At 34.4% G+C, this 21,762-nt stretch overlaps 5 protein-coding genes across 5 annotated transcripts; all 5 read left to right on the forward strand.

Annotated features, from left to right (window-relative positions):
- Nucleotides 1-418: 418 nt before the first annotated feature.
- LOC146937439 (uncharacterized) lies at nucleotides 419-1,213 on the forward strand. Its single transcript, XM_085751744.1, has 3 exons — nucleotides 419-682; nucleotides 764-860; nucleotides 961-1,213. Exons 1-3 carry the CDS (start codon nucleotides 487-489, stop codon nucleotides 1,139-1,141), a joined length of 474 nt encoding a protein of 157 aa, XP_085607870.1. The 5' UTR covers nucleotides 419-486; the 3' UTR covers nucleotides 1,142-1,213.
- Nucleotides 1,214-1,348: 135 nt separating this feature from the next.
- Nucleotides 1,349-2,787, forward strand: LOC146937440 (uncharacterized). The gene is made up of 4 exons (XM_085751745.1): nucleotides 1,349-1,643; nucleotides 1,757-1,874; nucleotides 2,004-2,195; nucleotides 2,285-2,787. The coding sequence occupies exons 3-4, from the start codon at nucleotides 2,133-2,135 to the stop codon at nucleotides 2,525-2,527; spliced, it is 306 nt and encodes a 101-aa protein (XP_085607871.1). The 5' UTR covers nucleotides 1,349-1,643; nucleotides 1,757-1,874; nucleotides 2,004-2,132; the 3' UTR covers nucleotides 2,528-2,787.
- A 6,498-nt stretch (nucleotides 2,788-9,285) lies between these two features.
- LOC146937441 (uncharacterized) lies at nucleotides 9,286-17,076 on the forward strand. Its single transcript, XM_085749429.1, has 11 exons — nucleotides 9,286-9,436; nucleotides 9,520-9,580; nucleotides 9,683-9,804; nucleotides 9,885-9,969; nucleotides 10,069-10,362; nucleotides 10,460-10,562; nucleotides 10,664-10,843; nucleotides 10,943-11,093; nucleotides 15,979-16,074; nucleotides 16,165-16,603; nucleotides 16,692-17,076. The coding sequence occupies exons 1-11, from the start codon at nucleotides 9,286-9,288 to the stop codon at nucleotides 17,074-17,076; spliced, it is 2,067 nt and encodes a 688-aa protein (XP_085605555.1).
- A 147-nt stretch (nucleotides 17,077-17,223) lies between these two features.
- Nucleotides 17,224-19,661, forward strand: LOC146937442 (uncharacterized). Its single transcript, XM_085749431.1, has 5 exons — nucleotides 17,224-17,509; nucleotides 17,751-18,279; nucleotides 18,374-18,954; nucleotides 19,037-19,605; nucleotides 19,656-19,661. Exons 1-5 carry the CDS (start codon nucleotides 17,224-17,226, stop codon nucleotides 19,659-19,661), a joined length of 1,971 nt encoding a protein of 656 aa, XP_085605557.1.
- A 139-nt stretch (nucleotides 19,662-19,800) lies between these two features.
- On the forward strand, nucleotides 19,801-20,703 carry LOC146937443 (uncharacterized). The gene has a single exon (XM_085749432.1). The coding sequence runs from the start codon at nucleotides 19,816-19,818 to the stop codon at nucleotides 20,701-20,703; it is 888 nt and encodes a 295-aa protein (XP_085605558.1). The 5' UTR covers nucleotides 19,801-19,815.
- The last annotated feature ends 1,059 nt before the right edge of the window (nucleotides 20,704-21,762 follow it).

Raw genomic sequence — 21,762 nt, forward strand, 5'->3', positions numbered from 1 at the left:
ATTGGAACTGATATGATCACTGTTCTGATTTCATTATGATAAATTGCAGATCTCGGATCTTTTATTGGAACTGTTGTTATGTCTATTATGCTCATTCGAAAGACTTTTTTTAATTGATATAATTATTTTTTTCCATAAAAATTTAATCTAATCCAAACAATTCAAGTGGTCTCTCTCATGACTATAAAATAATATTTGCAGGCCTTAAGTTTAAATATAAAATTTATAATGGTAATCAAATCAAGCAATGCTTAAGGTTCATATCACACATGACAAATCCATGCCACTGTTATGTCTATTAGGTTCATATCACACATGACATATAAAATTTAGGGATTTAGTAATTTTATTTTAATTTTGTAGTATATCAAACTTATATTATGTTGGTATTGTTTTAATTTGTTTCATTCGAAGGGTGGAAAAATTCATGCCACTGTTAGAAAGCAGCTGATTTATTTGATTGAGTCCAAGCTGTGCGAAGGCGAGATGTACCAGATGTCACTGTTCTATGTTGCTCCCAGTACTGGTTCTTACAGAACAACTCTTCACCCCCACAAGCTTATTTTTCAGATGAAAACAAAGGTTCAGAAGGGAGGTGAATCTGCTATACCACGCTACGGTCTGAGACCCAGCAGGCTTGATGAAGTCTCCAGTTATGATCGGGATTGCGACTACTTGATTGGTTAGTCGTATAATTCTTTTTAATATTCATGTAAGGTAGTAGACTGGCACTTGAACGTTTTTTTACGAATTCTTGCTGCAGATGTTATCGGTGTCATAACAGGAATGTCTGCTGAGAGGGAGTATATCAGGGACACTAAGATTACAAAGATGGTTGTTATAGAGTTGACGGATGAGAGGTATAGTTAAAAGAAAACTCACGTTTTTATTGTAGTTAGTATTGTTGTGGTTTTATCTGAATACAATAATACAAAATTGTTTAACCTGTTTTCGATGTAGTGGCAAATGTGAGTGCGCTTTCTTTGGTTCTTATGTTGATGAATTGAAAAGGATGATGGAGGATGCTGCTGATACCCTCCCTGTATTGGTTGTTCAGTTTGCCAAGATAAGATATTCAGAGGTAATGAACATTGGAAATACATTCCCGTTGCCCTTTACATGTAGTTACTTCTCTTGCTGATTTGGTTTCTTTACAGACAAAGCATCGATTCAAAATGTCATAAATACTACCCGCATTTTGGTGAACCCTGATATTCCTGAAGTTGCAGCTTTCAAGACCCGATACATAGTTTCTAATGACATTTATGGTTTATATGCAATATAAACTACACCCTGCATATTTCTATTTCAAATTGGTGGTGTTGAAGTTGGTCAATTTCATTTGTTTTCCTTAGTGTTGATGTTCATGGGATGCAAGCCCCTTTTGTGGTTCCTTTGATTGGTTCTCGACCTAAAGCATCCTTGGAAGATGAGTTTCTCAAGATGTACCCGAAGAGAAGCATCTCTCAACTTGCTGACATTGTTGGTGAGGGAAATTTCGTTGTCGGTGGGACTGTTCAGAAGCTGGTTGATGGTCAGGAATGGTGGTATCCTGCATGCAAGTGCCATAAAAGTGTGACGCCTGACTCAGGTTCTTATTATTGCAATGCATGCGCAAGGCATGTTTTCCATATTGTTCCAAGGTTAGCATATTTACTATAATTTGGTTTGTATTGTCCATATTTTGTTGATTTGTTGAATTGTTAATTTGATAATTGTGCAAGTATCAAACATGGATCATTTTTATATTTTTTAGGTTCAAGGTTAAGGTGGAGGTTGGTGATGGTGAGGCAGATGGTACATTTCTTATGTTTGACAATGACATTAGCTACATTGTTTAAAAGTCGTGTGCTACCTTGGTTGCGGCTGCAAAGGTAGTGTCATATTCTAATATATATATATATATATATATATATATATATATATATATATATATATATATGTTTTTTTCTTGCACCAAAGTATGTTGTATATTTTATGTTATGGCAATCATTTTTTTCCAGACCGAGAACGCTGGGTTCTATCCTCCAGAATTTGATTATCTTATTGGAAAGAAAATTCTATTAGTCGTGGACACCAATGTTGTCTCTACCCACGTATCTGATGGCTCATACCGTGTTAAAAGGGCCTGTATGGACTTGCAAGTGATCAAGAAGTTTGATGAAGTTGTAATTGATTGCAATTCTACTCCTGATGTAATGTTTTAATTTTTTTCATCAAGTGTGCTTTTGGTTTTGTTGTACTATTTTGTTGCTTAATCCATGTAGTGTTTTTATTATTTCAGGCCAGCCCAGATGATTCTGGAGACCTATCTGATGATTGTGAGGTTGTCAAAGATTCTCAGTTGTCTGATTCCGTTGATGGAGTGATGGTTACACCTGATAAGGTCCGGAAGGATATTTCCAAGAATATTTCCAAGAGTGATGCATCTATTTCCAAGGTTAAGAGGGATTTGACTAAGGTGTTTGAAGGGATGGATGGTGCGGAGGGGAAAGGGATTCTCAAAGCTGTCAAAATTGAGAAGTAGTCGTGTTAATTGGTGTATTTGTTGAATAAGTTATTATTGTAGTTATGTGCAGTTTGGTTAGGTACCACTGCTTTATGTTGTGTTGTATCCGTCGTTGTGGATTACAAGTCCATTATGTTATTATGCATTATTTCCAAAAGGTGTTGTTCTCTTGACAACAGACCATTTAATTGTAAGTTGTTTGCCAGTTATTATCAGCTATTGTAACCCATGGTGATGTGATCACTGTTCTGATGCTTGGAATAAATGAAGCTCATTATGATAAATTGCAATTGTTGTTATTTAATTTTGAATGATTTATTTTTTTATGATTTCGTGATTGGAACTGATATGATCACTGTTCTGATTTCATTATGATAAATTGCAGATCTCGGATCTTTTATTGGAACTGTTGTTATGTCTATTATGCTCATTCGAAAGACTTTTTTTAATTGATATAATTATTTTTTTCCATAAAAATTTAATCTAATCCAAACAATTCAAGTGGTCTCTCTCATGACTATAAAATAATATTTGCAGGCCTTAAGTTTAAATATAAAATTTATAATGGTAATCAAATCAAGCAATGCTTAAGGTTCATATCACACATGACAAATCCATTATGCGACAGTTAGCATAAAAATGCATTTTTATGGCAGTGGTTACGGAAATGAAATATAGAAATCAAACATATCATATTACCATATGAAAGTGTAAGTTCTATTGCTTCGGTGCAGTGTTGCAGTTGCCACATATAACTTATTTTCCAACAAGTGTATGTACATATGATGCTCTCTTTGTAGATTTCACATGTTGATATAGCAAGGAACTTAAGAAATGAATAAATATAGTATCAAACACTAAGTTTGGGATGGAAATCTGAGTTAAGAAAAGATGATGTAAATTCGTCTAAACAAGCCATCCGAATTCTCTCAAGAGTTGCTGGACTATCGAGAGCAAACCAGTCGGTGCACCCCGTTTCAACTCTTGCAGCTCTGATGGCATCCTTGATGGCAAAGAATACAGCTGATGCTAGGAAAAACGGAGGCTCACCAACTGTTTTAGGAGAATGGATTGCCTTTACATTTGGATGACCCTGCAAGTTAGATTACACAACAAAATAAAGTTAATATGTAGCTGCTATCTTCAAGTTCTGTATGCATCACAGATAGCCAAATAACCAAATTGCGAGTCGGATACTATTATGCCTTGGATTACACCTATGACTCCACTGTCTCATCAGGTGACATAGATCAAGAAAAGAACTGAAACATGTTTTTCCTTATTGTGCCTTAGGGAAAGGATAAAAAAATCGTTTTTGTGTAGTCTCTTACTCCTAATACGATGACTTATCCATCTATTCGTATGGCACACACCGGGTCTGTTTATGATATTTTTAAAAATATATATATATATTTGTTACCAAGGATGCTATCTTTATCATTAAATTGTCTTTTCCTTCTAGTTTCGTTTTGGACAAATTATACATCAATCATGAGAGGAAAAATGATAGTTATTATATAATATTTTGCTCTTGATGAAAAGATTAATCCATTCATTCGTATGACACACACAAGATGTATTTAGTTGCTCTAAAATCAAATATATTTATGCTAAGAAGAATATGAATTTTCTCATTACGATGTTTATTGCCTTTGAGCTTTCCTTAATTACGTACCACCCTTTTTTTTCGAGTAATTAAGTACCAGAGTTTATATTTTTAGAGAAATTACGTACCACTCTTTGGTTGCATGGAGGTATTTTCTTTGCCATGTCATCCCATGCTATTGTAGGTTCTCCCTTTGATTTCCCCCCATTTCTGTTTGAATTGGTTGACTATTCATTGTTTGTTTCTTATGGTGCCTATATATACCAACAAATATGCCATTTTTTATTACACTCTTGGTTTATCCATAAAGCTTTGCCGATAATGGTTGCCAGAGAGTTGAGTCCCTCTGAAATGTCCATTGCTATTCGACTGAAGGATTATGTTGCTGGCTTAGAAGTTGTTACTTTAAATGATCTAATACACAGTTATGTTCAAGGAGAATTTGTTGTTGTTGCTCTCCTTGGTTCGGTGGTCGAGGGTGTTGATCTTTGGACATCAAGTGATGTATATGAAAGGGGACCTAGGTTGCACAAATACATGATGTGATTAATTTTTATGGTGTGTGTTTATTTAACTTTGAATTAATTATCTATGGTATAGTTATAGGTTGAAAATGGAAGTTACAAATCATGAAGATCATGCAATTTTTATATTGATTGATGATCAAGTAAAGAAGTTAGCAAAGGAGACATGCACTTTGTTGACAAAAATGGTACTACATATATTTTCCATCGACTTTTTTTTTGTGATGGGATGAAATAATTTCATTGTAGGTCACCTGTAGTTGTGAATTTATTGTAGGAAGAATGTTGTTCTCTGTATCCAGAAGAGGTTGATTGTATGGCTGGTGAAGCTATGATATTTAAGGTGAAAAAACTATACCAGGATGGTGATTTAGGGTCATTCATTTACAGGGTGTCTGATGTAGAGAATGATTACGACTTGGTCGAGCTTTTCTCTTCAACTTATGTCAAGCCCTCCATGAAATACGTTAGTCAGATAACCTTTTCTCTTCAACTTATGTCAAGCCCTCCATTGTATGTTTTTTAATCTATTTATTTCATTGAACCTATCTTTAATGTTTTAAACAGGTCCAGGGATCTGTCGTCCCAGAGGATGATGTGTCACCAAAGAACGATATTGTCTTTGCTGATCCATCAATTGAGAAATATACCACTCAAAATGCTTTATTCCGCGATGAGATTAACGTCCAAGAGATCCACAATTCAAATGGCAAGAGGGTGTTGGTGGTTTCCCATGTGGCTGAACAAGATTTTAAGAAATCTAAGTATTAGTACTTAATCTCATGTAATTCTGATATTGTTGTTGTTGAATAATTTCTCATGGGAAAGTCGTACTTACTTATCAAGTATTAGTCGATTGATATTAATATCATAAATAAGTTATGTATCTGATATTATCAATTAGCGTTGTTTCCAGTCAGCTCTTGGTTTCACAGAATAAAAATTAGTGTAACCCCTTTTAACCTAATAATTGTTTACTTAACAATACGCAGAGGCTGAACACTTATTCATCGTGAAAAAGGTGAAATATAGTTTTTGTTTTTGACAAAAGGTGAATTATAGCTGATAGCATGTTTGACAGAATAAAAACATATTTTGAAAGAATAAGAGTGTTAATGGTGCATATATTTTACAATCGCAGTAATAAATCATTTTAGAAGAATTTCTAACTTTGTGCACTATGTATGTGCGAGATTTTTTCATGAATTTCTACTCACAGCTATATTTGTCCAATTCATCATGAAAAAGGTGAATTATAGCTGATAGCATGTTTGACAGAATAAAAACTTATTTTGAAAGAATACGAGTGTTAATGGTACATATATTTTACAATCGCGGTGATAAATCATTTTAGAAGAATTTCTAACTTTGTGCATTTTATATTGTGTATTTCTACTCACAGCCATATTTGTTCCAATTATCAACTGAATTTGATAATTTTTATTTTGCTAATGCGCTTTTCGCATTAGAAAATCCATTATAGAAAATTAAGACAGAAAATTATTACTCCCTCCGTCCCAAATTAACTGAGTCATTTACTAAAAAAAAGTGTCCCAAAATAACTGAGTCATTTCAATTTTCAATACAACTTTCATCATTCCCAATACAATATAACTCTAATTAATACAATTCCATCATTCCCAATTCAAAATATTCCACTTTCCCCTTTATTTATCATTTTTCTTAATATGTGTGAAATGGACAAATGAGTCAGTTAATTCGGGATGGAGGAAGTAAAGGTTAATATTACCGTTGAAAAATATACTACCCCCGTCCCTAATTATAGGGTCATTTTGAAAAAATAACGGAAATTAAGATATTGGATATATGTATTAAATATGTTTGTAATTACTATTGTTTTTACAATTTTATCCTTTAAGAGAGAGGGTTGGTTTATGTTTTCAGCATGTTATTTATTGTTGATTGAAGAAAAAGTTGTATAATAAATAGGGATATGTATGTAAAGAAATAATTAATGTAGTTGGAAATAGCAAATGGGTCTTATAAAAAGGGACAAAAAAAATTCTCAAAAGAGTCTTATAATTAGGGACGGAGGTAGTATTAATGTTGGGGACACACACTTGAAATTATAAAAATTCAAAATAAAGGAGTTGTGTTTGTTTGAGTCACACTTGAGTTTGTATTTTGTCTTTGTTTGTGGAGTCAGACTATAATTTTTGTATCTCACCAGTGTAATAATTTAGAAAAAACATACACTCAATTGTCTATGCCGTATTGTAGGCTATATATAGTCATTATATAACTATATGGTTGTACTTTCCTTAGCCTGCCATTAGATGTGTACTTGAGATGAAATTTTGTACCGTTTTTTTTCAACTCACTCAACAACTCTCAATGATTCATATCTAGCTGAATAGTGATTTTGACTTTGTGTTCATTTTATGTGTACCTGTTTTTCCGAAATTGGGTTGTCACGTGCAAGAAATTTTAGTTTTTGTTCTTATATGGCAAAATACCATGAATCGGCGTTTATCCTCATATTCAGCGAAGAAAGATCAAAATGGAACATTCTAATTTGTCCCACTATCTTAAAATACAAATTCTCATGTCAAAGGATGGGTGGTCAATTATTGGTGTACGATGTGTTTTTCTTCCAAAGCATGGATAGCCGTTTTAGCCTATTTCTATCAAGTTTGATTTATGTTTGACCAATATATTAGATGTGCCACGTAGGGGTTGGTCGATTCCACCTCAAATTGTATGGTGCCACACTCATGTAAATTTTGGACTAAACCAGGGCATGTTACTATTATTAATATTAATTGTAGTCATTTTCTTTTAAAGAAACAAATGAAGGATGTGATGGAGTTTTATGGATGTTCATTGTTTTTCATATATTTGGATCAATTTAACCACTGCAATTTTTGCCTTTACGTATTGAGATGGTTCTTATCCTTCCCATCATTCATTGTTTTTTGAATAGGCCATCCTTCATTGTTATTTGACAATCCAAAAGAGAAATGATGTGTCATTGGAAGTGTGTGGAGTTACTTTAAGTCTTTCATGTAAGAAGGGTTGTGTCTATTACCCATTTGCTTTTAGATGTACATTGATGGATAACTCTTTAATTGTCATTCTTTCAATTCACCTCTTTATAGCTTCATAGACCTAACTTCTATACTTATTTATTTATATAGATATACAAATTACTGTCCCTAATTATACATTATAAAATATAATTACCTCATTCACAGATTAACTGGGTCATTTATCCATTGCGAACTTATTAATAGAAAAAATATTTATACAGATATACAAATTATTGTCCTTAATTATACATTATAAAATATATTTACCTCATTCACATATTAACTCGGCCATTTATACATTCTGAACTTATTAATGTAAAAAATATATATGAAAGAGAGAGAGAGAAGAGGCTAAATAAGTCACTTATTTTAGTACAATGCTTTTCTCAATGGTTAAGAAGGACTTTGTGAATTACTTTCCATAATAATTTTATTAAGTTGCATAGTGTATATTAGTATTTATTTATATTTGAAACTTAGTTTAAAATTTCGGTATAATTACTTTGTTTGAGCGTTGCGTATATAGTTCTTATTGGTTTAAATGTGAATTTTTACGTTTGTAGTGTTAAAAAATTTAATATTAAGTTCATGTATTGCTAATAAATTCAGTTTTTTGTAGCAACACTTTAAAAGGGGATTAGATTCATAATAAGGGGATTATTTATTTATTTAACACTTTAAAAAATATGGTATAAATTTTTTATTGATTTTTATTACCTCCATGGTCTTAGGCTATTGACCTCATGGACCAATTGTTTACTGCTGTTTGGGTGCATACATGTAACATTGGAGACCTTATATAGCTGAAGAATTTTAATTTTATATTTTTTCAATACTTTATGGTCTCATCCAAAATAGTTGTTTTATTCTTAAAAATTTAGGATGCTTGAGACGGTTTTAATGTCATTAGCTGAGGTCATTATAATTTCTAATTAATAAAGGTACTATATCATTACCCATATTTAAAATTTAGGGACCAGTTGAAATATTTAATGTCATTAGCTGAGGTTATTATAATTTCTAATTAATAAAGGTACTATATCATTACCCATATTTAAAATTTAGGGACCAGGTTGAAATATTTTTCCCCCACATTCATGTAAAATATAATAAAATTAAAACATCTCCTGTTATACACAGTAATAATATTTTATGACCTATATATAGACATGCAATGCTTATCTATATGAAGGATCTTATACAGCTGCTTTCTATAACTAAAGTACAAGTATGAATGTGCATTGTGATAGTATAATTAGTATAGGTAATGGAACGGTTGATTGGAATCTGCAGGTCAGGGTTCTTAGGTTATGGAGAACCTATAATATTGATTTGCCTAATTTGATAAGGACCATTGAAATGATCCTAATTGATAAACATGTAAGTTTATTTTTTATCTTTTTTAATACGATGGTTGGCATGTCTGCAATTTTTATATCATGTTCTTGAATAAGGAGATTATTTTCGCATGCATGTCAGAGCCATAGGATCCAGGCGACCATACCTCAACAACATGTTTATGTGTATGTCAACCGGATTGTGGAGGGGAAATTGTATAACATGGTTTCATTCTATGTTATAAAAAATGAAGGTAATATGAGGGTATGCTATCATAGGTTTCGACTCCTTTTCAAGTTAGGCACCCACGTTGCTGAGGCTGACATACATGGCATACCATCTTATGGATTGTCCATTGTTAATTCAGAGGATGTTCTTTCCCAAACTAGTGATTGTGTATATTTGGTTGGTAAGTTTTTTTACTCTAAAAATGTTTACCTGTAATGTAGCAATTATTAGTGTTTTGGGTTTATATTTTTATCAAATTTTCAGATGTTATTGGCGTGGTGACTGATATTCATCACGAAGGGGACTATTTTGGTGGTGGTCGCACGTTTGACATTGTGACCTTTGATCTTTTATACAGATCAATTTATACAGGTTCCATGTATGATAGTTGGTGCAGAACCTTACGTCTTTTTGTTTATATTCTCAGGGGAACTTTTAAGTGTAGATTGACAGGTAGTTACGTCGATGCGTTTAGAAATTTGGTAACTTCTGCATGTGTTGGCTTGCCAATCGTTATTTTGGAATCAGCAAGGATTGAATTTGTTGGAGGTGCGTCTTTATTTCTTATATATTAATGAGTATGTTTTTTGCATGGTTACGAAACTTCGAGCTTTAATGTATACTTTCAGGAAGGGTGTTTGTTCAGTGCGTGAATCCAGTAACCAGGTTGTTTGTGAATCCACCGATTGTTGATTCAGTGTTTTTTAGGACTGGGTAATTATTATTAATTCCTTTTAAATGGCGAGTTGAGATCGATAATTCTTTTTTGATGTAAATAAATCTTACCTTGGTTATTTTCTCATTTTTTTATAGTTTGATCTTGCGCATGTCTAGTGTGCGTTCTTATACGAGGCTTAAGAAGCCAGTATGTCTGCCATTGATCTACAATGCTGAAGATTTTGTTGGAAAATATCCTGTGAAAACTATAAATCAACTTAAGACATGTCAAGAGATTGGTCGTTTTATAGTGTATGCCAAGGTTGTATCTATATCTCCTGTGGATCCATGGTGGTTTCCAATTTGTGCTTTCCACAAAGTTGTTGAAGGTTACATAGGGAATGTTTATTGTAACGAGTGCAGATCTACTCAATTTTACGTTATTCCAAAGTAATTAATTGCTTTCCAATTTAATCATGTATAGTGATTATATTGTTCATGGAGTTTTGTTTTTGTCTAAATCGTGTGTTGAGTTGTAATATTGCAGGAATAAAGTAAAGGTAGTTGTAGTCGATACCAGTGGTTCCACTTTCTTTAGTGTGTTTGATCACATAATTCAGTCTGTCATTATAGTTCAGCCAGAATTCAATGTGAGCCTTGCAATAGATCATTATTTGCACGGCATCGCGTTGTTATATTTATCCTTGAATTTAATTATATGGTTACATCTATTGGTTTTTTGAACTGGCAGGGTTTCGTACCGCATTGCCAATCCATTTTCTATCAATCAATTGTGGAGAAGAGCTTCCTATTCGTGGTAGACAAAACATCTGCGATTACTGAATATGTTGATGAGTGTTTTGATGTTCATTGCCTTACTGCAAGTGTCTCAAAAATTATTAGACTTGGTATTAACTACACTCCCAACAAGGTCTGTTTAGTGTATTTGACATATGTATGATCTTATTATCTAACTTTTTATGTATTAATTTTATAGCTTAGTCTAAAATTGGGTTTTCATGAATTGCAGGCTATTTTTTGTCCTTCTTTCTCTGAAAATGCTACAGGTGATCTAAATACACGATCTTCCCATGCACCATTAAATGGTTTTATTCGAGCCAATGTCGCTGGTGTTTTGGTTCAGAGTGGACATGTCACTAGCCCGTCTACTCAGTCCGATGGTAACTATGCAAGCATTGCTTCCTCTTCCACGAAAAGGACTTTATCGTTATTTCCTATTCCTGATCTGAACAACAGTCCAACATGAGTTCAATTCAGGCTGAAGATCGTATATTTTGATTACAAAGTAGTTGGATTATGTAGAAATCCATCCAACCCGTTTTTAGTTTTTTAGTTATGTTTAGATTTCTAAGAGGTTGGATACCAATCCTTAGCTATTTCAGTTGTAGTTTTATTTCAATCCTTGTGTGTGTGTGGATATCCAGGACTGTTTTGATGCTGAAATGTTATGCCCATGTTCACGGTTGATGATAATAGGTTGTGTGGAAATGCCGTGTTTTGCTGTAATTGTTAGCTGATAAATGAAAGAAGTATTGTTATTATGTTTCTAGACATCATCCCCCCCCTTCTTCTTATTTATGTTGTTGAATTAACGTTCTTTAATAAGGTAGATTGATTGTTTACCTAAAGCTGATAATTTCTAAATAAAACTTAGGACAAATGATAAAGCTTGACTTTTTATAGACTCGCAATGGTTTAATAGAATTAACGAATTGTTGTTCTTCTATTTATATCAATATTTGTTTTTTTTGTTTTGGTGAGAGTAAAATATCAATCCGGCCTAACCTAACTACATTATGATGTATACTTCCATGGTCACAATACCAAATGAGTAATGTTTGGACATACACGTAAAAAGATTCACCTCAAAATATTAAATCATCTTTTTTATCAATTTCCTCCTTATCATTAAAAAAATACTTTTTTAAGTGTGGGTGACTTTTTTATCATCTTTACCAAATGATAAAAAAATACTTTTTTATCAATTTCCTCCCACATTATTATTGTTTATCCACATCTACACTCTAACATGCAAGTATAGACCTTTCTATGATTCAAAAGACCAATTTGCCCAAATATTTAAATGAATTTTGTATTATTGAATTATTAAAGTATGACATGGCACATTTATAAAGTAGTTTTCTAGAAGATAGCCACATCTATATAAATAGCCCACTCTATGTCGTTCATTTGCATGTTGCCATTTTGTATTTGTCTAGCCTCATCCATGCAAAACCATACCACACTCTTTGTTAAGTGCATTATTTAGAGATTGTTGACATGGAGCAATCAATTGCTTCAAGGAGCATCTCCAGAGAAAAAAGAAGGCAAAGGAGAGAGTTGTTGATGAATAAACGTAATAATAGGATTGGTTATAATTATAAGAAACAGCCACTTGAAGGTGAGTAGTGTATTTATAATCGACACCACGGTTAATTAAATATTTACAAGATGCGGATTTCAAATAAAGGTTTCCATGAAAAGTTAATCTAAAAAAGTTTAAATTTAGGTATTTAATAATTTTATTTTAATTTTGTCGTCTATCAAATTTATATATTATTTTTCAGAAAGTTATAAATCCAAAAAATATATTGCATTCATTACCTTTTGTTTTGTGTCACCTCTAATTATTGTATGTAAATCTTTGTTTAGAAGGCATTCCTGATGTTTCTATATCTCATAACACAAATGAAATCGGTCTGGGATCTAATTGTGAGTCAGTTTGATCAAATTCCAACTAAATTGCTAAAGTTTAAATAAATATTGATTTGTTTCTATACCCAAAAAAAAAGGTTTGTTTTAACATGTGCCTTTTCTGAACTCAGTGAACAAAGAAAAGGGACCTGCACTATGTGATCAGGTGTTGCCTACCAATAATAATGATGTTGCATCCTCATCACAATGTATTTGTAGCTCATTTTCGTTGCAATAATAATTTTAAATTATTTTTAATATTTGACTTTATAACTATATATTCGTTTTTGTTAAAGGTATGCTGATTAGTTCAGAATATTGTAGTCGAATGTCATGTACGAGAAATTTTGAGTTTGAAGCTTTTTTACAACGTTGTTTGATTGCAAAAAAGAGGAGACTTGAAAGGAAGGTTAAGATGCTGCATAAGAGGGTCAATAGAAGTAACAAACAACTGAATTTGGGTGTTCAATCAGGAAGTAAGTTTTTATAACTTTTTATTATCTCAGAGTGTCGTATACATGTTATTCTTGGTTAACTCTCTTCGTGTTTACCTCATAGTGTCTAGGACCAGGAGAAAGCGGCACAAAAATTTTCCTCAAGATGTGCTGTAATATCCCGCCTGACAGTATTGGTATATTACCCGTTGACCGTGTCAGATGAATTAATTCATGGAGAATAAGTTAATGGAAAATATTTTATGACATGTCAGCTTAATACGGATAAAGTATCAAGGTCGTAATTAATACGCCTGTGGCAAGGGCATTTTTGTAATTTCACGAAAAGGGATATTTATATGTTTTGGATGGGAAAATATCTCATTTCCCTTATCCTTTTCTCTCTCTAGGTTGAAGAAAATATTTCCTCTTCCTTCTCTCCTCTCCATCGGCCTTCTCTCTTCTCTCCCTACTTCTTCAATTCATCAAATCTTCTTCCTTTAACATTCAAGATCAAGAATTGGTTCCTCCATCACCCTTTATGAGATTGGTAGCTTAGATTGAGGATTGATTTCAACTCTTCTTCTTCTTTAGAAGTCATTCAAAGCTAGGGTTTTGATTGAGCAAGAAGTTTGGGCTTGTAGCATGGTACTCTCAAGAGCAAGGAACAAGTATAAGCTCTATTTGAGCTTGTTTTCCAACTTTATCTTCACAAGGGGAAAAATCATGAAATTAGGGTTTTGGTGAAAGAAGCTTTGGAATGGATTAGAGATGAGCTAGTAAAGATTCATGATGCTTGAATTGCAAGAAAAGATAACAAGATGGTATGGTTTGAGTCAAAGAAGCAAGTAGACAAAACTAAGGTTTTGGGCATGTTTGAGCTTGGAGCTTAGAGTTGCTTCAAGATTATGATTAGGTGAGTTCCATAGCTAGTTTTCCTACCCTTTGGGATCATGTTTATGCCATATTAGTTTATTATGAAAACTATGAAAAGTCTAGGATTATGTATTATGATAGTTGCCCCTTTTCTTGCCATGCATGCAAAACATGTTTATACTTGCCAAATGAATGTTTTATAAGTTTCCAATGATCAAATATGTTCCAAAACACATAGAGACACTTGGTTTGAGGTTTTTGGGTCAAAAATATCATTTTTAAGTGTTCTGGACTGTCCTAACTCGCCACGGCGAGCTATTACTCGCCACGGCGAGCTAGAACTCCGAAAGGGGGGTCCTGCTCGCCCCCAACTCGCCTCCCCAGTAGAATCACTCGCCTAGGCGAGTAAGACAGTGAGAAATCTCACTGTTTTGCTTGCTTCAGGCAGGCATGGGGATTCGCGACGCGGTTTTCTCCGTGGTGTCTTTTTATGAATGTAAACCCCTCAAACCAAGGTCCCAAAGGATGATTAATGAAAGCAAGATTCTTATGTTAAGGAGGCAAGTATTATGCATGTTAGTAAGGCATGGCATACGAGAGAATCATGTCATGAATCGGGTAGTAAGTTACTCATTAAGCAAGGGAAAACTAGAGCCTCGACATAGTTGTCGAGAACTAGTTAGTTAGCATGAATTCTTAGAATGACAAGACGCGAAGTATAAACTCTTCGCATATGTTTAAGAGTGTTTAGCAAGCATGTTAAGTTGTGGTTTGATTAGTTAATCTCTCCACCATGATTAAGTATGTACAAGCATGAACAAGTAAGACTTTACCATTAAACGAATCGATTAAGGTTCCGAGGTAAACATGTATGCATGATTAGGTTAATCCTAAGTTAATGACAAGACCATGACATGTATAAGTAGGTGGCATGTCTCTTGCTATCCACATCAGGGGGATACAAGGGGTTCTCATTATGAGAACGATTCAAGCCGTAAGGGACCCGCATGTCACCGAAAACGCAAGACTAAGATTATAACCGCAAGCCGCAAGGGACCCGCATGACACCGAGGGAGTCCGATGTACGTACATCGGTCATGTATGAGATTGTTCTCGGGGTTACTCCACCCGGGGCTCTCCGTAAAATGAACCAAGATAACTGTTTGTTCAACGCTAACATAATGAATGAACTTAGATATGTTTATGTATGATATGATTACGATTATGTTATGTTCATGATTATGCAAGAGTGAATCCATGCAAGTTTATGTTTAAGAATAAGAGCATTAGATGCTACATGATGAGTACAAGGCATGGACTAGAGCAAGTAAAGAACATGATACCGATGACGATCTTAGGTTTCCCCTAATCGTCCGGTTTAGAATCGTGCCATGATTATGTTAAGTTTAGGCCTCGATACGTAAGCGTATTCTTGGCAATGCGGTCCTAGGTTCCCTCGGCCGCCATGACACGTATAGGAAGTGAAGCCTATAACAAGTTAAGGTGAGACTATGACGGCCCTAGTATGCACGACCGTCTAGTATGCAAGTCCCCACACACGTATAATCAACCGTCAGGTTGTAATGTAGACACGTGGTGACCGTAGGTTCCCTTGAGGTTACCTATAGCCTAGGATTTAGGGGAACTCACCGAGACATTATGTCTCATCCCAATCCTTATTTGTTTCAGATAAGCAAGTTGGTATGCAAGCTTGAAGCCGGATGGATGTTTCAACAAGTGCGCGCTCGTATTGCTACAAGATGCCAAGGATATCAAGGATGTAATTTTCTATGTATGGATGAGATGTTTATGTTATTGTATGTACGAACGCAATTTGTTGTATAAATATCCATTCAAAACTTTTATTGTTGTATATTTTAATGTATCCAGTACTAAACTTAACGCACGTGCTAGACATTCTAGATACGTCTGGTATGGGTGTTACATGTGCCATCTTCGTGTGAGTACAAAGAAATACGTATGATGCTCGGTTACGAAATCCCTAATTGTTTTATTTATATTTTTTTCTAATGTTGTGCAGCTCATGGTGTGGAATTTTATCGTGATCAGTACGATACAAGTTTTTTGTCAAACGATGCATCCAACTTTGTTTTGTTTAGATTGAGTGAGAATGAAGGTACCAAAATAGTTGTAAAATCTTAATACAAATTTTTTCTCTGTTGTCATAATGTTATATATATTTGTAATTCTTCCTTATGAATTTCAGAATACTTGGACATTGGTGACATGAATAGCAAATGTTGTAATTACCATGCTTTGATATGGCATCTTGAGAGATCCAAAAAACACATGGATTGTATCAATCCCATTGTGTCTCTTTGTTGTAAAAAGGGGAAAATCACACTGCCGTACATGATAGAACCTCCACTTTTGGTTAGGGCTCTATTTAATGGTTTTCACCCCAAAAGTGCCAACTTTTTGGCCAATATTAGGTCATATAACAACATGTTCTCCTTTACATCGCTCGGAGGGAAGATAGAGTTCAAATCCAATAATGGTGCGGGTCCTCCACAGTTTGTAATGTCTGGACAGAACTATCATCGTATTGGAAGCTTAGTTCCACACCATCATACAGAACCCAAATTTGCTCAGTTGTATATATATGATACTGAAAATGAAATTGCAAACTGGTTGTCACCTTTTAGGTAATGTGAAAGATTTGAGTATTTTATTTGTTCGTTATAAGTTTTTGTTGATGTGTATTGCTCATGTGGTTTAAATGTTAATTTATAGATCAATTGATTCGAAAAATGAATTGGATGAAGATTTGGTGGTGGAGATATTGAAGGTTTTGGACCAACATAGCAGATTAGTCAAAAGCTTTAGGATGGTTAGGGATTATATTAAAGTGAACGATTGTGTGCTAGTAAGTTTGCGTTTGTTTAGGAATCGCGTGCAAGATGCTCGAACCTACAATGTGCCTGAGATCGATGAGATTGTTGCACTGGTTGTTGGTGATATTGAGGATGGTGAGGATGGTAGAGATATTGTGGTAAGTGGAACCGATGGATATTTGAAGAGATTGCATGAGACACACCCAAAATATATTCCTCTTCAATATCCATTGATGTTTCCATTTGGGGAAGACCAGTACCAAGAGAAGATTAAGCGTAATTAGGTTACTACAACCAACATAATTAAGAAGAGGGTTCGCGTATCTCTACGCGAGTTCATTGCTTTTAGGATCCAAGAAAGATCTTTTGAGGATTCTGTTGTCTTAAAGGGGAGGAGATTGTTTCAGCAATTTATTGTGGATGTTTACTCAATGGTTGAAGCTCAGAGATTGTCTTGGATTAGAAACAATCAAGGGAAGATTCGATCTGATTTCTTGATTGGAATAGAAGAAACTGTCAGCCGTGGTGATATTATTGCATCATCGATTGGTTCAAGGATAGTCTTACCTGCTTCGTTTACAGGCGGTAGAAGATACATGTTTAATAACTCTCAAGATGCGATGACACTTTGTAAGAAATATAGATATCCAGATTTATTTTTGACTTTTACGTGTAATCCAAGGTGGGTAGAGATCCAGAGGCACATGGCTAAATCAGGTAATTATGCACATTATAGACCTGGCATCAGTAGTTGAGTTTTCCAGATCAAGTTAGAGCAAATGATGGCTGATTTTAAGAAAGGGAATTTTTTTGAGAAGGTCATTGCAGGTAATATCCATTTTCTTATAGATGTTAGAAATGTAGTATTTAGTATAATTATTTCTTTATAATTATTTCTTTATGGCGAGTATTGCTAAAATAAATCATTTTATTAGTCTTGTGCCATTTTTTCATATAGGTATGTATACCATTGAATTTCAGAAGAGAGGTTTGCCCCATGCTCACATCCTTCTTTGGTTGGATGGTGATTCCAAGTTGATTTCATCTGGTGCTATCGATTCTGTTATATGTGCCGAATTGCCAGACAAGAAGGTTTTCCCAAATCTATACTCTGTTGTTTCCACTTTCATGATACACGGTCCATGTGGTTTTGCTAGGTTGAGTTCACCTTGCATGAAGGATAAGCGGTGTTCGAAATTTTATCCAAAAAAATTTGTTTCTCGAACGTCGTTTGATCCAAGTGGTTATCCTGTATACAGACGTTGGGATTTTGGTCTAACCGTCGAAAAAAAGGAGATTGAACTTGATAATCGTAGTGTTGTTCCCTACAATCCTAAACTTTTGATGAAGTACCAAGCACATGTTAATATTGAATATTGCAACAAGTCCAACTGTATAAAGTATCTTTTTAAGTATGTCAACAAAGGTGTTGATAGAGTTACCGCGACAATTCAGAATTGTGATGAAGAATGTGTTGATGAGATCAAGTAATATTATGATTGTAGGTATTTGTCTCCGTCTGAATCCATATGGAGGATATTTGCTTATGATATTCATAGTAGATGGCCCCCCTGTGTTTAGGTTAACATTTCATCTCGAAGGAAAACAAAAGGTGGTGTTTAAGGATAGCTCCAACTTAGAGAATGTTTTGAATCTCAACAAAGAAATGGGAACAATGTTTTTAGCTTGGATGGAAGCAAATCAAAGATATCCACAGGGTCAACATCTCACATATGGTCAATTTCCTAGCAAGTTCACATACGACGCTAGGCATAGGGCTTGGCATTTGCGAAAGTCCGGAGGGTATGTTGGTAGGTTGACATTTGTACCTCCAAGCACCCGTCAGCTTTATTACACGAGATTGTTGCTCAATGTTCAAGTTGGTTGTAGATGCTTTGAAGATATACGCACTGTTAATGGTGTTGTGTACGATTCCTTTCGTGAGGCATGCGGTGCGTTGCGCCTCCTCGACGATGATCTGGAGTTTATTAATGGTTTGAAGGAGCTTACAGTTCTTGGTTCCGGCAATTATCTTCGCAAAATGTTTGCCAAGTTGTTGTTGGGTAATTCCATGAGTGATCCTTTGAATGTTTGGGAAGTTATGTTGGAGACTCTTGCTGATGGTTTACTGTATGAAAGGCAACGTGATCTCAATTCACCAGGTTTTATTTTATACCATTTATGATATTAGATTATCAGTTTTAATTTCTTATTAGGTATCGTGTGCATATTTTGTTCACGCAGATTTGGTGATTTTACCTGAAGATTTGAAACAGATTTGTTTGTCTGAGATTGACAAATTGCTTCGGAATAACGGTAAATCCCTTGAGGATTATGATTGCATGCCACCTCTATCTGTTTCTAATCATGGAGATTTTCACAATATTTTATTGGACAATGAGTTTGAATATGATTTGGATGAGATGCTGGCGAAGCATGAAGAACATCTTGGCAATTTAAATAAGGAACAATTGGAGGCCTATAATGCTATTGTAAAATCTGTTGATGATGGTGCTGGATGCATGTTTTTTGTGGATGGATATGGTGGGCCTGGGAAAAATTTTCTCTGGCGAACAATTTCCTACAAATTTAGGTCTCAAAATCAAATTGTTTTGAATGTGGCATTAAGTGGAATTGCTTCTCTTCTTTTGCCTGGAGGTAGGACAGCTCATTCACAATTTGCAATTCCTTTATTGCTTTCTAAGGAATCGTGCTGCAGAATAGAAAAGGGTAGCAAGAAGGCTGAATTATTGATAATGACAAGTCTTATTATATGGGATGAGGCACCAATGATTAATAGATGGGATTTTGAGGCATTTGATAGAACTTTGAGGGACATAATGAGTGATGTTTGTGTTGCTAGCGCTAAGCTTCCTTTCGGAGGAAAAACCATTGTATTTGGTGGAGATTTTCGACAAATTCTTCCAGTTATTCCAAAAGGGACACGTGCTGATATTGTTCATGCGACTATCAATTCATCTCCTCTTTGGGCGGGTTGTAAGGTGTTGCGTCTTACTCAAAACATGAGATTACAGTTTTCAGGAGATGAACATCAGGATGCGAAGTTAAGTCTGTTTGCTAAATGGATATTGGATATTGGTGATGGAATTTTGGGGGAGGTTGAGGATTTAGAGGCTGTTGTTGATATTCCTCTGGATCTTCTTATCAGTAGTTCTTTAAATCCAATTGATGATATTGTTGGGGCAACATATCCAGATCTAATTAATGGTATAAACGATCCTAACTTTTTTCAAGATAGGGCAATTCTTGCTCCAACTTTAGACATTGTCGAAAAGGTCAATGATCATGTTCTTTCAATTATACTCGGGGAAGAGAGAGAATATCTCAGTTGTGATGTTATTTGCAAGGGTGATGAAGATGTTGGCATAGATCAAAGGTGGATAACTACTGAATTTCTGAATGATATTAAATGTTCTGGGCTTCCAAACCATAGGCTCATTCTTAAGGTTGGTGTCCCTGTTATGCTGCTGAGAAACATTGAAGTTTCTTCTGGTCTATGTAATGGAACCAGGCTTACTGTTAATCACATTGGTTCTAATATTATTGGTGCAAGGGTTGTGACAGGGACCAATATTGGAGATAAAGTATACATTCCACGAATGAATTTGGTCCCATCTGATGCAAATGTATCAATAAGTTTTCAAAGGAGACAATTTCCTTTGACTGTTTGTTTTGCTATGACGATTAATAAAAGCCAAGGTCAGACTCTATCGTGTGTAGGATTGTATTTGCCCAGGCCTGTGTTCACTCATGGTCAATTGTACGTTGCTGTATCTCGAGTCAAAAGTAGAGAGGGTTTGAAAATGTTAATAACCAATGATGATGGTTGCCCATCTACATCAACTGTTAATGTGGTATATCAAGAAGTGTTTAAGAAAATTTACGTTTAAATATATATGGTATTTACCCTTTCGCATTTTCATGTAATAATCAATTGGAGATAATAGGGTTTGTAAAACTATGTAAATAAAGTTTGTAATCCCTTGTGTAATTATTGTTCATTAGTTGATATGTTGAGAGGTTTTATGAATAGTTCATAAAGGAGCATTGCCTCAAACTTTAGCTCCAAGTTATTCTAGCTCAATTATTTGTGTGTACTGTTTGTTTGCAATAATTTGTATTCATTTGAGTTTCTACATTCCGCCCTCAGAAGTCTTTCCCACGTGAATTTACTGTATTTGGAACTGATAAGACAATTCCTTTATTTTGTTCACATGCTACTTTTGGGAAGACTACTATTGAGACACTATAGGTAGGCCGTATACCATAATTTGGTTTTGATATCGTATCTCATTGCTTCTTTCAATGTACTACCCTAAGAAATATGATATATATTATAAGTAATAAATCAAAATGCACAAATGATAACTCTGACTTATTTATTGCATTCTTATTTCTCCTCATATATATTTGTTGCCGACCCTTAGGCATTTCCCCGTTACTGATTTGGTTGAAACCCTCAAATGGCATTTAATTTTGACTTCAACATCTTCCCATCTACGAATTACAAGTTAGTTTTTACGATTATTAATTAATGTAGTTGTAGCATATTATTTGATGTTTTTACGATTTGGTTGTACCTAATAAATATTATTTCTTAATTTCGTGATTGAAAGTATTGTTGGATCTTCGACTGGGGAATTCTTTTGGCCATACTTCCTTGCTCAGATGGAAATCAATAATAATCATCTGAGGAGTCATATTTACGGCAACGTCGAACCAGTTAATTGCTCCAACAAGGTGGGAAAAAAAGGTCACGAAGTCCGTAAGGGCTGCAAGACATGTCTTGGTTAGCACGAATGACTTCTTAAGTTTTAAATTTGGTCTTTAGATTTTGAGATATTTTTTCCACAAACATTAATATTATTCTTTTTTTTTATTCATTTCAGAATATTCCAGTGTATGTTGCCAAGCAAACAGAAATTTGGAAATATAGTTCAATCATTTTG

The sequence above is a fragment of the Medicago sativa genome, chromosome 3 (genome assembly GCF_051527215.1).
Source record: "Medicago sativa cultivar Bolivia chromosome 3, Bolivia_mono, whole genome shotgun sequence".
In the NCBI taxonomy this organism is placed as follows: Eukaryota; Viridiplantae; Streptophyta; class Magnoliopsida; order Fabales; family Fabaceae; genus Medicago; species Medicago sativa.